Here is a 13245-nt window from a genome sequence, read left to right as displayed (position 1 = left end):
AAAGAATTCCATCTTCTCAGTCCTCCTTGCCCTTTGCTGCTGTTAGGAATTCTGTTGTGATGTGTGTCTTTTGAGATGTATACATATACATACATATGTATATGCATAATACTTACATATATATCTATATGTGAATATATCTATCCACATATCCATACCCACATTCATATACCAAGAAATTTCATTTACTCTTTCTTCCCCCACCCCCAAGCCTTTAGTTGTCAATCAAGACAACCTGGCTACTGCCTTGATATTTGTTCACTGAGCCAAAGCCACTGTTGTCCCTATAGTGATTAAAGTGGAGGAATATTCAATTTTACTATCCTTCAAGTGCTCGTCCCAAGTTTATCTCCTTCTACCTTGAGACAATTACAGATCGTACCAACCCTTACCCCTTTTGTTTTGCTAATTCTGTGTAATATTTCAGTCTAAACCCCATTTTAAGCCAGCCTGGGCTGAAGTTAATGATTTGAACATCAAAAGTCCCAGCAAAGCTTGGCCTCCTTTGCCGGTACATCAGAGGCCTCATTGAGGCTTACTTTTGCCAGTAATCTTCAATCTTGAATGAATAATTGGTGTTCTTTGATAAGTGGTGTTTTTCATCTTATCTACTTGTAAAATCTTCTTTGTCAGGGTAGCTCTAGTGTCTGACATAAGTGTGTTTGGGTGAGTTGAATCTGGCATTCTTTCCTGTTGGTGTCTGATGCATTGTCTATTTATAGCCTGTCCTTTGATCTTCCCATAATTCTGGAAATTTTTCTTGTCTGCTAGTAGTGAGTGAAACATTTATTGAGTGCCTAGTTTGTGCCAGGCCTTGTATTAAGCACTGGGGATACAAAAAAAGACAGCCCCTCCCTTCAGGGAGCTTACACTCTAACGGAGGAAGACAACATACACAATAAGCTGAAAAGCAAGGTGGGGAGGTTAGCCAGGGAAGGTAGCCCATAAAGAGGCATGGTGGAAAAGTCAGAGAAGTCACAGAGTAGCACAGCCAGGTGAGAAATGATTTCCTGAAATATGGTGTCTCTTCCTTTCCTCACATTTTTTTTTTATAGTGAGGCAATTGGGGTTAAGTGACTTGCCCAGGGTCACACAGCTAGTAAGTGTTAAGTATCTGAGGCCGGATTTGAACTCAGGTATTCCTGAATCCAGGGCTGGTGCTCTATCCACTGTGCCACCTAGCTGCCCCCTTTCCTCACATTTTTGAGGATGTGTGAGGGTTCACCAGTTGCCTCTCCCAAACCTGTTGTCTTGCTCTACCACCTTTACACCTGCATCCTGAAGTCTCCCTCCAGGTAACTTTTCATCTCATTTTGCAGCTGCTTTGTCTTCCAGTAGAACAATTCTCTCTCTCATTAACTCCTGAGTTTTGTCTCAGTTTTCCACGGGGATTATCCATGTTCATTTGCATTATCATTATATCTTGTTCCTCTTTTTTGGGGGGTGGGGAGTCACCAAATGACACGTCTCACCAGTTCCTTATTTCCCTTTAAATGTTTATTATTAAATGTGATGAATCGAGTGAAAGTTCTGGATTGGTTTCTGGGACCACTGTTGATGCTGGTTCATTCTTTTTTTTTCCTCCTGGTACCTTTTCTTCGAATTCTTTCAATACAGAAAATATATTCATCATGTTTCAGGTGTTATTTGTCCTATTTGCTTGCTTCCATAACCATTCCTTTTCCCTTCCTGAAAGGCTATTATCTTTTCAAGGCCCTTTGATGATCCTTCCTTCCTACTTCTTCTCCCTCACCTTTCAGACATTTTTAGATATTTCTGCCTCGATTCTTCTGGAGGGTACTGGGGACCTAGGCTTTCTAATACCATCTTTCCGGAAACGCATTTATACCAATATTTAAGTAGGAAACTAAGTGAAAAGGAGCAGAATTGTTTAGTGGGAAAAGCAACCGCTTTGGAGAGAAAGGAACTGGATTTGATTCATGCCTCTATTTACCAGGTGGCACTGGGCAACTTTGCTTCACTCTCTGGGCTTTTTTCCTCCTCTGTAAAATGGAGGGAGTGGACTAGATGATCCTGACGGCTCCTTCAAGCTCTGCTCCAACTTTTATGCCCTCAACAACACTATAACAGACAAAATTTCAAGCACTAGGGAACCAGGGCCACTGTGGTACATCCATAGCCTTTCCCCCACTGTGCTCTACTTTCCCCTGATGCCCCAGCTTCCAGATTTTTCCCTCCTGCCAGGGCTGTCATTAATAGCAAGCCCTAAGAGCAAGCTTCACTCACGGGTTCCTCCCCTGCCTGGCCCCACCTTCCATTCCCATGAGCTGAGGTTCACTTCCTCCCTTCCACTTCGTGGCTGTAGCCCAAGTGAGCCTGTCCTACTTGGACCAAGTTTCAAGCTGCCCCACTGGACTAGTCAGTACTCTGGAATTGGCAGCAATGGAAATGAATCCAGGTATCACTGTTCCCTGATGTTCCCTGCAGAGAGCCCATTAGTAAGACCTCCCATTTCTCTAGCCACAGTCCTCACAGTCTGACTATATGTGTGCGTCAATCAATATTTGACAAGTTGCTCTTAAGTAACATATAATTCCTTCCTTTACTGACTAAATGGAAACTGAAACATTCTCTCTTTTTTTCCCCAGTAGAGACAGCACAGGGTCCGGAAAGAAAACAACTGACGGTTTGATTGCTATTTCTTTTTTAATTTAAATTAGAGCATATTTAAGAAACATTTGTCATGGCTTTGATACCTTTTAGTTATTAAATGATACTAATAATATACATGAAATATTTCAAAATAGACATGATTTTATCCCTATAAGTCCTCCCTCTATGCCTTAGTATAACTATCTTCATGATTTGTTATGGCTGAAAACATTTATCACTCCAAAGTCAAGTTACTAATGAGAAGGTTTCTTATAGCCTGAGCTAGGGCAGGCCTTGGAGGGCAGAATCTGTTGCTAGGCCTATCTTTGAAGCCCAAGAGCCATGTTATCACTTTCATGTTATGCTAAAGCATGTGGGGAAGATTTTAGTAGAGGAATACTTATAGGAATTCTTATAGGAATTCATGTTTATATAGCACTTGAATGCCTATAACCAAACACCTTACAAGGAAGGAATATGTTCATGATGATTCCCTTTTTGGAGATGAGCAAATAAAACCCCAGAGAAGGGAAGGGACTTGTCCAAGGTCACTCAAGTAGGAAGGAAGCATTGGAACCAAGTCCACTTTCCACTCTACTCACATCTTAAGGGTACCAGAGTGGAAGTCTTCAGCATTAGGCCGCCAGTTTGTCTGAACCATTATTATGACATGCTAAATGGTGCCATAGTCTGAATTTAGAACGACCATGCTCTCAAGGCAAATCTCTAGGTATTCCAAATCTCAAATGGACATATTTGAAGTATTAATGCTAGCCTGAGGATTGGATTGGTTCCCAACGAAATGTAAAAAACCCCGGAGTTAGGAAGGCCTCTAGTGTGTTAGGTACATCCTCTGGGGATGAGCCATGGGAGGACACAAACCAGAATGGCCCAGGTTGTGCAGGTGAGGCTGCATTAAGAGAGGGAACACACCTGTTGATAAGATCATAGATCCACTGAAAAAGTAGAGAATCAAACATCCAAGACAGAAGAGTTTGGCCAACACAGGTGATATGGACTTGGAGGCAGGAGATGAAGCAGGATAGCTGACCTCTCTTCTCCACGATAGGCAGATCGGCTGTCTATCCCTGATAACCCAGATTTCAGTGCTTCAGTTTCCTCATCTATAAAAGTGCAGATGATAAAATACGTCGTGAGCAAAGCCCTTAGAAAACCCTAAAGCATGAAAGTGAGCCAAGAACCCGTGGCCTGAGGGTTTCTCAGTGCTAGCCACAGGTCAGGCTTCTACAATACATAACTAGATTCTGTAAGCTAAAGGCTAGGTTCTCAGGGATTTGTCTACCTCACACTTGGGACATAACATTGGGTCCAGGGTTGTCTTTGATGTCCAGAGTTCCTGTAAAAGAATGTGTTAGTTTAAAATGTTGCTGCATTTTCCTAGTTAATTCTTCTGAGAAGCCTGTTCTAGGAGGAGGGGAGGGAGGGAGGAGAGAGCAAATGAGTCTAGACTAGTCTAGACTTAGGAGTGGAATGGAAACTCCTGAGGGAGACATAAGGCTCAACCCACAGTACTTTGAGTTTAGCCTGACACTTGCCAATCCCATGACCCACGTGAAGTAGTTGCAAAAGTTGAGCCACAGTGCCCAAGGAAGACTGCATCAGAGTTAAAGGAGAGCCAAACCCCACTCCCTCCACTTTATAGATAGGCCAGAAGAGGGAGGGAACTTGCCCAAGGCCCTGCCAAATTCCTGACAGAGCCAGGCCTGCATCTAATATACTGTATTTTAATGCTATACCATGCTCCATCTTTCATAATCTCTCCTAAAGGAGCTGGGGCCTGCTCCCAACACTATCAAGGACCCTATCTCTTTAGGTTTCAGCTTTGCTATGGAAATATTCCAATTTAACTTACTTAAGCATCCACTAATTCTGGTTGTGGGATGTTGGGTGAATTAGGAACACCAAGTATGATAGAAATTTGGCCTCCTTTATAAATGACCGACAACATTTGTGTTTTGCTCACAGTGTATCTAGAAGAGGCCAAGACACTAGATGAAACGAGCAGCCTTCAGGTATGTATTTCAAAATCATAACTAAGAGTAGAGGGTGGGGGCAGCTAGGTGGCGCAGTGGATAAAGCACTGGCCCTGGATTCAGGAGGATCTGAGTTCAAATCCAGCCTCAGACCCTTGACACTTACTAGCTGTGTGACCCTGGGCAAGTCACTTAACCCTCACTTGCCCCGCCAAAAAACAAAAAGAGTGGAGGGTGAGCTGAGACCCAAAGAACAGACCCTTTCCTGGCTTCCCCATGGGCTGAAAGTCCATGAATACCAAAATGATGTTCCCTGCAGAGAGAGCCCATTAATAAGACCTCCCATCTCTCTAGCCACAGTCCTCACGATCCAAAAACTGTCTCTCTCACCCTGTACCCCAAGTCCATCCCCTAGGCTCTGCCAGGAGTCCCCTAAAATCATGGTTGCTCATTCATTGCATTGACCCAGGTTCTTAAAGCTCCCAAAGTAGTTTGTCTTTACATTGTTGTATCAATAGTTCTCTTTGGTCTTCCGTGTCCATGCCCCCCACTTAAAACACCCAGTGTTCTCCCTTCTATTAAAACCTGCTCAGGAAAAGAACTACCGTCATTGATTCCTTCCTATCTATGTGGGGGAAGTTATTGCTTCTCCCAAAGGAATTTCCATTTGAACAATATTTATCGATGGGGAATAAAGGGCTTTATGCTCCTAGGAAAGGAATTTCAAATATCACTGAGTGAAGGAGGAGGAGTTAGAGTCCCTTCCTGAGCATGGAAGCTAAAGTAGTTACGGGTAAGGCTAGCCCTAGCTATAAGTGCTTTCTAAATACCAAATGTAGGGATGAACGCTATGTCTCTGTTCTACGGCTCTGTTAAAGAGAGGTTTTGAAAGATCCAGTGGTAGCATCATTAGGAAGGCAGGGCAATTGATCAATGGGGCAAAAGAGAAGCAACTGCTGCCAAGCATCTGAGGACATCAGGCCCTAGCCCACGCAGCACTAGACCAGGTTTCTGCATTGGTGATTCTAAACTGGCCTTCACCCTCCAGGTCTGTGTCTGCTAAAAGTCTGGTGAGCCTCCCCTGGCACAGCAGGCTGACATAGCAGTCTGGCACTGGACTGTCTGAGCTCCTTTTCTGCTGTGTGTCTTGGGCGGGGGGGGGGGGTCAGGTTGTACTACAAGCTTCTGGAGCTCTTATGGCACTAATGACATTGGGTCACAAGGGCAGTGGTAGCTGTGCCCTTGACAACTCCTTCTCAGCCCTTCCACCTGCATTAGAGTTGATCTTTTCTTTTTCTCTCTTATCTTGCTGCAGTTTATCACAATCTACGAAGGCCCTAAATCACCCTCGCAGACCTCCAAGGAGGGCACACCAAGTATGTGACTCTTCAAATATAACTTCATTAGCTTAAGTTCCCACTTCAGTCCCTGAGAATTGATTTATGATCATTTCTCTTCCTTGGTTTCTCCCCCCTCCCCAGCCCCAAGAAGCGAGAAATAGCAAAGTGGACCCCAAACAGGCAGAAAGAATCCTTCCATTTTTGTCCCTAAACTGCCATGGTCCCTCTCTACTTTAGGCTTTTCACTAATTCAGACAGGGCTTCCCTTCTTCCATTCCAAAACAGCTCATAGGATTTAGATATTGGAGCCCATCTAGTTTAAATTCCTCTTTTTTTCTTTGGTGAGGCAATTGGGGTTAAGTGACTTGCCCAGGGTCACACAGCTAGTGTCCGAGGCCAGATTTGAACTCAGGTCCTCTTGGATCCAGGGCCAGTGCTCTATCCACTGTATCACCTAGCTGCCCCTTAAATTCCTCATTTTACAGAAGAAACTGAAGTCCAGAAAAGAGAAGTGACTTACCTAAGGTCACAGAGCTAATACTTATCAGAGATGAGATTAGAATCCAGGTCCTCAGGGCAGCTAGGTGGCGCAGTGGATAGAGCACCGGCCCTGGAGTCAGGAGTACCTGAGTTCAAATCCGGCCTCAGACACTTAACACACACTTACTAGCTGTGTGACCCTGGGCAAGTCACTTAACCCCAATTGCCTCACTAAAAAAGAAAAAAAAAAAAGAATCCAGGTCCTCTGTCTCAAAATCCAAGGCACTGGATTCCACTACTCCTTTGAATGATTTTACTTGCTATTACAGAAGATGAGCTGTGTTAGCCAGGGTTGGGGTTTTGTGTCTGAAGCTCTCATCAACTGTACCACACTGCCTGGAGAGAGGTTAAAATTGTCAGGCAAATGAATCATTGAATAGTTCAGTTCTAAGCCAATATTGCTCTAAACACATTATAAATCACCCACTGCCTAGTGCAATTAAGATACTCAAGCCACCTCAGACCAACAAAGCAGACCCACTGCCCAGAAGTTACACTGATTTTACAAGATGCAACTAGCACTGAAGCCTTCGCAAGGAGACAGTTTGTCTTCTCTTGCACATGTTTTCATTCACTCTCCTTCATACATATATGCATGTGTGTGTATATATACATACATACAAACATTTATATATCTTTGTTTCTCTGTCAAATCTCTCTCATGGCATCTACTCTCACCTCCCTGGTGTTCTGTTTCACTCTCTCCTCTGGCACACGAGTCTTAGAGAGAGGCAGTGTGGTATAGGAGATAGTGCTAGACCTACAGTTAGGAAAACCTGGGTTCAAATTTCACCTTTGATATTTACTAGCTGACTGATTGTGGACAAGTTAGATGAGGGGTTTTTGTTCTGGCCTGAAGGAGGTCTCCCTTTGGGAGCTGTGGCCATCTCCCCTGCCACCACACCATGATGACTGACGACAGCTATCTTTGGGTGAGAGGAAGGGCCTTGGCTTGAGTAACTCTTTGAAGAGGGGAGAGAGGGAAAGGGGGAGGGGGGAAGGATAGAGAGAGAATACTTAGGTGTTGGGGGAAAAGGAAGTGAGAGACATCTGGATAAGGAGGATTCTCCCGATCCATCTCCCCACTATTTCATTTTTCATGATGGTTTTGTTTTGAAAGTCAACTTAATTTTTAGTAGAATCAAGTTTAGAACAACAGATGCTCTTCTAATCTTGTGTCTTCACATAGGCTTAAAGGATTAAAGAGAAGAGAGACCTTAAAATAGTCCAAATGGGACTAAAATAGTTGTAACTGGGAAGTTGGGGCTTTAGGGCACTTGCTCTAAGAGGCAGAAGAAGGCTTAGGGGCACTCTGGCTCCCAGGCAGCCTAGCAGAAGAATGGCGGCCCTTTGGCACTTGCCTGAGATGAGATGGGGAAATAGAAACAGTGTGCATGACATGAGGTGACAAAGGAGAGATCTAGGCAAAGGGAGAAAAGCATGCCAGCTTCCTCAATCATGCCCCAAGCACTTATTAAGTATCTCTCTAGTCAAAGACAACAACAATCCTTATTCCCAAGGAGCTTCCAACCTCACAGGCAAAACAAGTAGATAACTAAGTATACCCTGCATTAATATATAGAAAATACATAAATAAAGCAGTTAAACACGGGAAGAGGGGGGGGGGGAATGGTGAGACAGATCAGGAAAAGCTTCATGCAGAAGAGGGTGCCTGAACTGCATCTGAATGGAAATGGAGGGAAAGAGAGAGTGCATTCCAGGCCTTGAGGATGACACACTGTGAGCTGAGAACAGAGAGGACAACAGTTTGGCAGGAAATTGGAGCTGGGGGCAGATTGGGTAGGCCTTTAAAAGCTAAACAGAATTTCGATTTTCTCCCAGAGGCAAAGGGGGTCCTCTGGACTTAACTGAGTAAAAGTCACATGGTAATACCTGGGCTTAGCAGCAGCAGCATGTAGACTAGAGTAGAGGGGGGAGAGACTTGAGGCAGGGAGACCAACATGGAGGCTGTTGCAATAATCTAGGTGAGAGGTGATGAGTCAACTATGAGAACTATTATGAATGTATGGGTAGAGGGTGGGGTAAAGGAGTAAAGGTAAAGGCTGTGAACCTGAGAAACCTGGGAAATGGTACTTTCACCAGAAATAGGGTAGTCTAGAAGGAGAAGTTTGGGAGGAAAGATAATTTGTTCAGAGAGGGACTATGAAGGAATAGAAAGATTCCTAGGTGCTGAGGTAGGAGTGCATTCTAGCTCTGTCAGAATATATTGGGGGGTGACCCTGGGCAAGTCACTTAACCCCAACTGCCTCACCAAAAAAAAAAAATATATATGGAGGCAGGAGGTGGTATATCCAAACTGGAGAAAAGTTTAGTTAATACAGTTTGAGAAAAAGAAGGAAAATGTGTGAAGTGGAGATGCACAAAATAAAGGTTCAGGAATTTGTATTTCGTGCTAGACTAGGCAAACAGGGAGCCACTGAAAGTTGTTAAGCAGAGGAGTAAGGTGGCCAGACCGATGCTTTAGCATAGCATAGCTTGGGCAGCTATGTGAAGGAGAGATTAGAGTGAGGAGAGATTGGAGGCAAAAAGACCAGTTATAAGGACCTCAACTAGGGTTGAGACAGTGGAAATGGAGAAGAAGGGATGGATGTGCCAAATATCGAAAGGTAGCATGACAACTGATTTGTGTAAAGGGGTGGAGGAAGAAACCAGCATGACTCCCTGGTTTCAAGCCTAGATGAGTACAACAGAACTTGGGAAGCTGGACCAGGGATCAGGTTTGGCTAGAGATGGATTTCCTTTTTGGACACTGAGTTTGAGGGGCCAGAGAAGGCAGGCCACAAGAGCACGAGTCCAATGGCCTTGGATTAGGACAGATGAAGGGACACGTATAAAATAAGACCAGTCAACTGACAAAAGATCGTAGAATGCTAATCCTTAGGCTACCTCCTTCCCAGGCTTCTCATAAAGTTCAAACAAGGAAACCTCTGAACATGCTTTGTAAGACATGAAGCCCAAGAGAAAAGAGATGATAAAGTAAGAGAGGAGGGGGACAAGAATAGGAGTAGCTTTCCAGCAGCTTAAGCCAGGTTCAAGCAGTCCCAAGGCCTAGCTTTCCTCATAGACAAGAGAGCTCTAACCTAGTGAGTTACACTTCCCTTCATGTCTGTCTACAGAAACTCCTAGGGCCCGAGTTTCCAGACAATCTTCTACCGTTCTTGAGAAGGTGTCTTCAGCTCTGTCAAGGGTATTTTCTCGATCCAGCACCACTACTGACGTTGCAACATCACCTAACCAGGAGAACAAGCCTTGAAAATGCTCTACCTACTTAATGTCAAAGAAAATTAAATATATTTAAAAGCAGTTAAGGGTGTGAGAGTGAATTGATAAACTAAAGAAGCAGAAGCCTGTTTGCACTGTTCAGGGGGGAGGGAGGCCTTTGTTTTCTTATCTGTAAAAGGAGCTAGCTCCTTTCAAAGGGTTCTGAGAGGGAATTCTGGAATGCTTAGGCTAGAAAGCTCCCCTAAGGGCAAGGTGACATGAGAAGTCATGAATGAAGACCAGAACTTTATCTTTAAAAGCAATTTGTTGGGGCAGCTAGGTGGTGCAGTGGATGGAGCACCGGCCCTGGAGTCAGGAGGACCTGAGTTCAAATCCGGCCTCAGACACTTATAGCTGTGTGACCCTGGGCAAGTCACTTAACCCCAATTGCCTCACTTAAAAAAAAAAATTAAAAGCAATTTGTTGATGTACCCAGCTGTCTACACTGATTCGCAGCCCTAGACCAAGTACACAATTTACAACAAGGCAGTAGAAGCCTCCCTCTATGGAGCTTATACTAGGGACTGCTGGGGAGACAAGACTGGTCTGACACACAGGAAATATGTTATAATGGAAAGAAGGCAGGCCCCTAGGCTTCAGTGCTTACTAGTTGAGTGACCTTATCAATGTTTCTCTCTGCACCTCAAAACTGCCTCATCTGTAAAAAGAGAGATATAAAGCCCCTTTCTGCTCTAACATCATAGGATCAGAGAACAATACGAGACAGTATATTATCAAGGAAAAAAGCCAAGACCCTGTCAAGAAGATTTGGGTTCAAATCCTACCTGACATACTGGCTATGTAACCTCAGGCAACTAAGATGTCCATCTGCATTGGTGGAAAGAATCCATACCCAAAGAATTCCCCATGCTAATGAAATTATAGGGCAAGAGCAAAACCAAAACTAGTAAATGCTAGGTGTTCTGGGAAATCAGACAAAGAGAGAGAAAGGTCAACATAGACCAGAAGAGAAGAGCTTTGTGAAGAACTCAAGTTGGGCCTTTGTGCAACAGAGATGTGTCCCTTGAAGTTAATAAATTTTGTAAAAGAATTACAGGTTGGCCCCCACTTTTCACTGGACATAGCTCTTCTTTCATGCAGTGGTTATACAACTAAATATATGCAATGTAGTCAAGGAATCTTATCAAATCTGTAAGAAATTTACTCATTTACTCACCAATTAAGCAGGGACTGGGTAAAGAACGGCCCAAAGTACCAAGATGACCCATTCCTCTTTTCCGGGTCAGCTTTTTCTTCCAAACTGTATGGTGAGCTACTCTGGGAGGAGTTCCAATTCAATTTTGTAAAGCCCATCACTTGGTAGAGTACTGTTGAATCAACCGTCTTCATCAAGTCCATGCTAATATAAAAAAGGAATTGTTTTGGATGGCTTTCCAATGAAAAAGGAATCCCTTCCCTGGCCACCGTGAAAGCAAAAACCAGGAAAGTTCCCAACACCTCTTGTTCCCAGTGGTGCTGCTTTGGTCTGCTAGTGACCAAACTACAGCAGTTGCTTATCAAGGGAAAGATATCTTACCATCCTTTTGTTTTCCACCCAGACCTGTGATTTCACCAGTAGAGGGAACTCCCAGTGAGGAAACTCATTCTACCAATGTGGATTGGCACCTAGATTCTGCAACTTAGTATCTTAAAGAATTGCCTAGAGGACTAAGATCACATAGTATTTGTCAGCAGTGGGACTTAAACCCAGGTCCTCCAGAGTCAGGCCGCTAGAGGTCAGTCCTCTATCCACCATTTCTCCATCCCTTACTTTTTTTTTTTTTTTTGCAGGGCAATTGGGGTTAAGTGACTTGCCCAGGGTCACACAGCCAGTAAGTGTTACGTGTCTGAGGCTGGATTTGAACTCAGGTCCTCCTGAATCCAGGGCCGGTACTTTATCCACTGCGCCACCTAGCTGCCCCCATCCCTTACTTTTAAAATGCTTTTTGAAGGCAGAGACCATCATTACCACCATACACTTCAGTCGTCACTATCCCTCACCATCCATAAAATAAATGCTCATTAACCCTATTACTTGGAGCTCAGGAGACTACATTCCGGAGGTCTCTACGTACTTAACATAATTAATCTAAGCACTCATTTTATAGGACTAAACCAGAGGAAGAAACCCTAGTCTAATGTAAAGAGCACTAGATTTGGGAGTCAAAGGACCCAGGTTCAAAATGCAGCTCTGCTACCTCCTTCCAGTGAGTTTGAGTAAATCACAACCTTTGAGCTTTAATCAGTCTCCTCGTCTCCAAAATGAGGGGGCTGAACTTGATGGTTCCCTCCAGTTCCAGAGCCAACAATCCTACAACTCAGGGCACAACTTGACTACCATAATGTTGGAATGGAGGCTGCAACCTTAAAACGGGAAAATATTGAAACATTATCTAGGTAGACATTGACAAATAATGATTCTAGACTACATTCCATTTTGATACAAGCCAGATCTGAAAACAGTGGGTCTGTATTTCACCATTTCAAATGAATTACAGAGTAGAGGCAGCATGGCATAGTGGATAAGATAGCTAGCCCTGAAAGGGGCAAGGCCTGGGTTCAAGTCCAGCCTCTGACCCACCCTGGCTGTGTGAACCTGGACGAGTTACTTCACTCACCCCAGGAAACTCTTGAATACTAAACTTAAGAGAAGATGCTGACCTGCATGAGTAAAGGAAGAACCCTCAGCCATGAGTTCCCTTTAGGAGTAAAATCCCAGGTCCAGTCCCTCTCCTTGACCCTATCCTCCAGAGGTTAAAATTCTATCTGTACTTTCATGACATATTGTTGTGGGTCACATCCAGATCCCCATGTGGGATGGGTGGGATGAGTTAAATTAGGAGGGGTCTGTAGCCAGCCACTCCCATCCACCTGGTGTTTGATTCTATGGAATTCCCAACCCTTGTCAAACAGGAGAGAAATAGGAAGTCCAAGTGGGAAGGGGGCTTAGTCCAACTCTCTTATTTGAAGGAAAGCAAAGGTCCAAGAAGGGTAATGATTGCCCAGTGTCATGTAACTAATACATAAAGGAACTAAAACATGAATTTAGGCTGCCTGGCTCCTGGAGCAGTGTTCTTTCCCACACCACCACAGCATTCTGAACCTTTTCTGTGTTCTGGACTCCTTTGGCAGTGTAAAAAAAAAAAGTCTACAGACAGGACAGCAAGGTGGTGCAGTGGATGAAGCACCGGCCTTGGATTCAGGAGGACCTGAGTTCAAATCCAGCCTCAGACACTTGACACTTACTAGCCGTATGACCCTGGGGCAAGTCACTTAACCCTCATTGCCCCGCCCCCAAAAAGGCTACAGACACCTTCTCACTATAAAGTTTTTAAATGCATAAAAGAAAACCCATAGGATTGCAAAGGGAAACATTTATATTGAACTACATCTATTAAAGTCTTTGTTTTTTTAAGTTTACAGACCATGGGGTAAGAAATCCTATACTTCACTTAGATTTGGAGGGTCCAGTGTTT

At 44.0% G+C, this 13245-nt stretch overlaps 1 protein-coding gene across 1 annotated transcript in view; it reads left to right on the top strand.

The window, feature by feature from the left end:
- Nucleotides 1-9761, top strand: part of FSIP2 (fibrous sheath interacting protein 2) — a 100322-nt gene extending 90561 nt beyond the window's left edge. Inside the window, exons 20-23 of the mRNA XM_043974641.1 lie at nucleotides 2610-2647; nucleotides 4600-4646; nucleotides 5923-5983; nucleotides 9625-9761. Coding sequence (XP_043830576.1) covers nucleotides 2610-2647; nucleotides 4600-4646; nucleotides 5923-5983; nucleotides 9625-9761 — 283 coding nt within the window. The remainder of the gene's footprint in view (nucleotides 1-2609; nucleotides 2648-4599; nucleotides 4647-5922; nucleotides 5984-9624) is intronic.
- The last annotated feature ends 3484 nt before the right edge of the window (nucleotides 9762-13245 follow it).

This window comes from Dromiciops gliroides, chromosome X (genome assembly GCF_019393635.1).
Source record: "Dromiciops gliroides isolate mDroGli1 chromosome X, mDroGli1.pri, whole genome shotgun sequence".
Lineage (NCBI taxonomy): Eukaryota > Metazoa > Chordata > Mammalia > Microbiotheria > Microbiotheriidae > Dromiciops > Dromiciops gliroides.
This window is presented reverse-complemented; position numbering and strand designations above follow the sequence as displayed.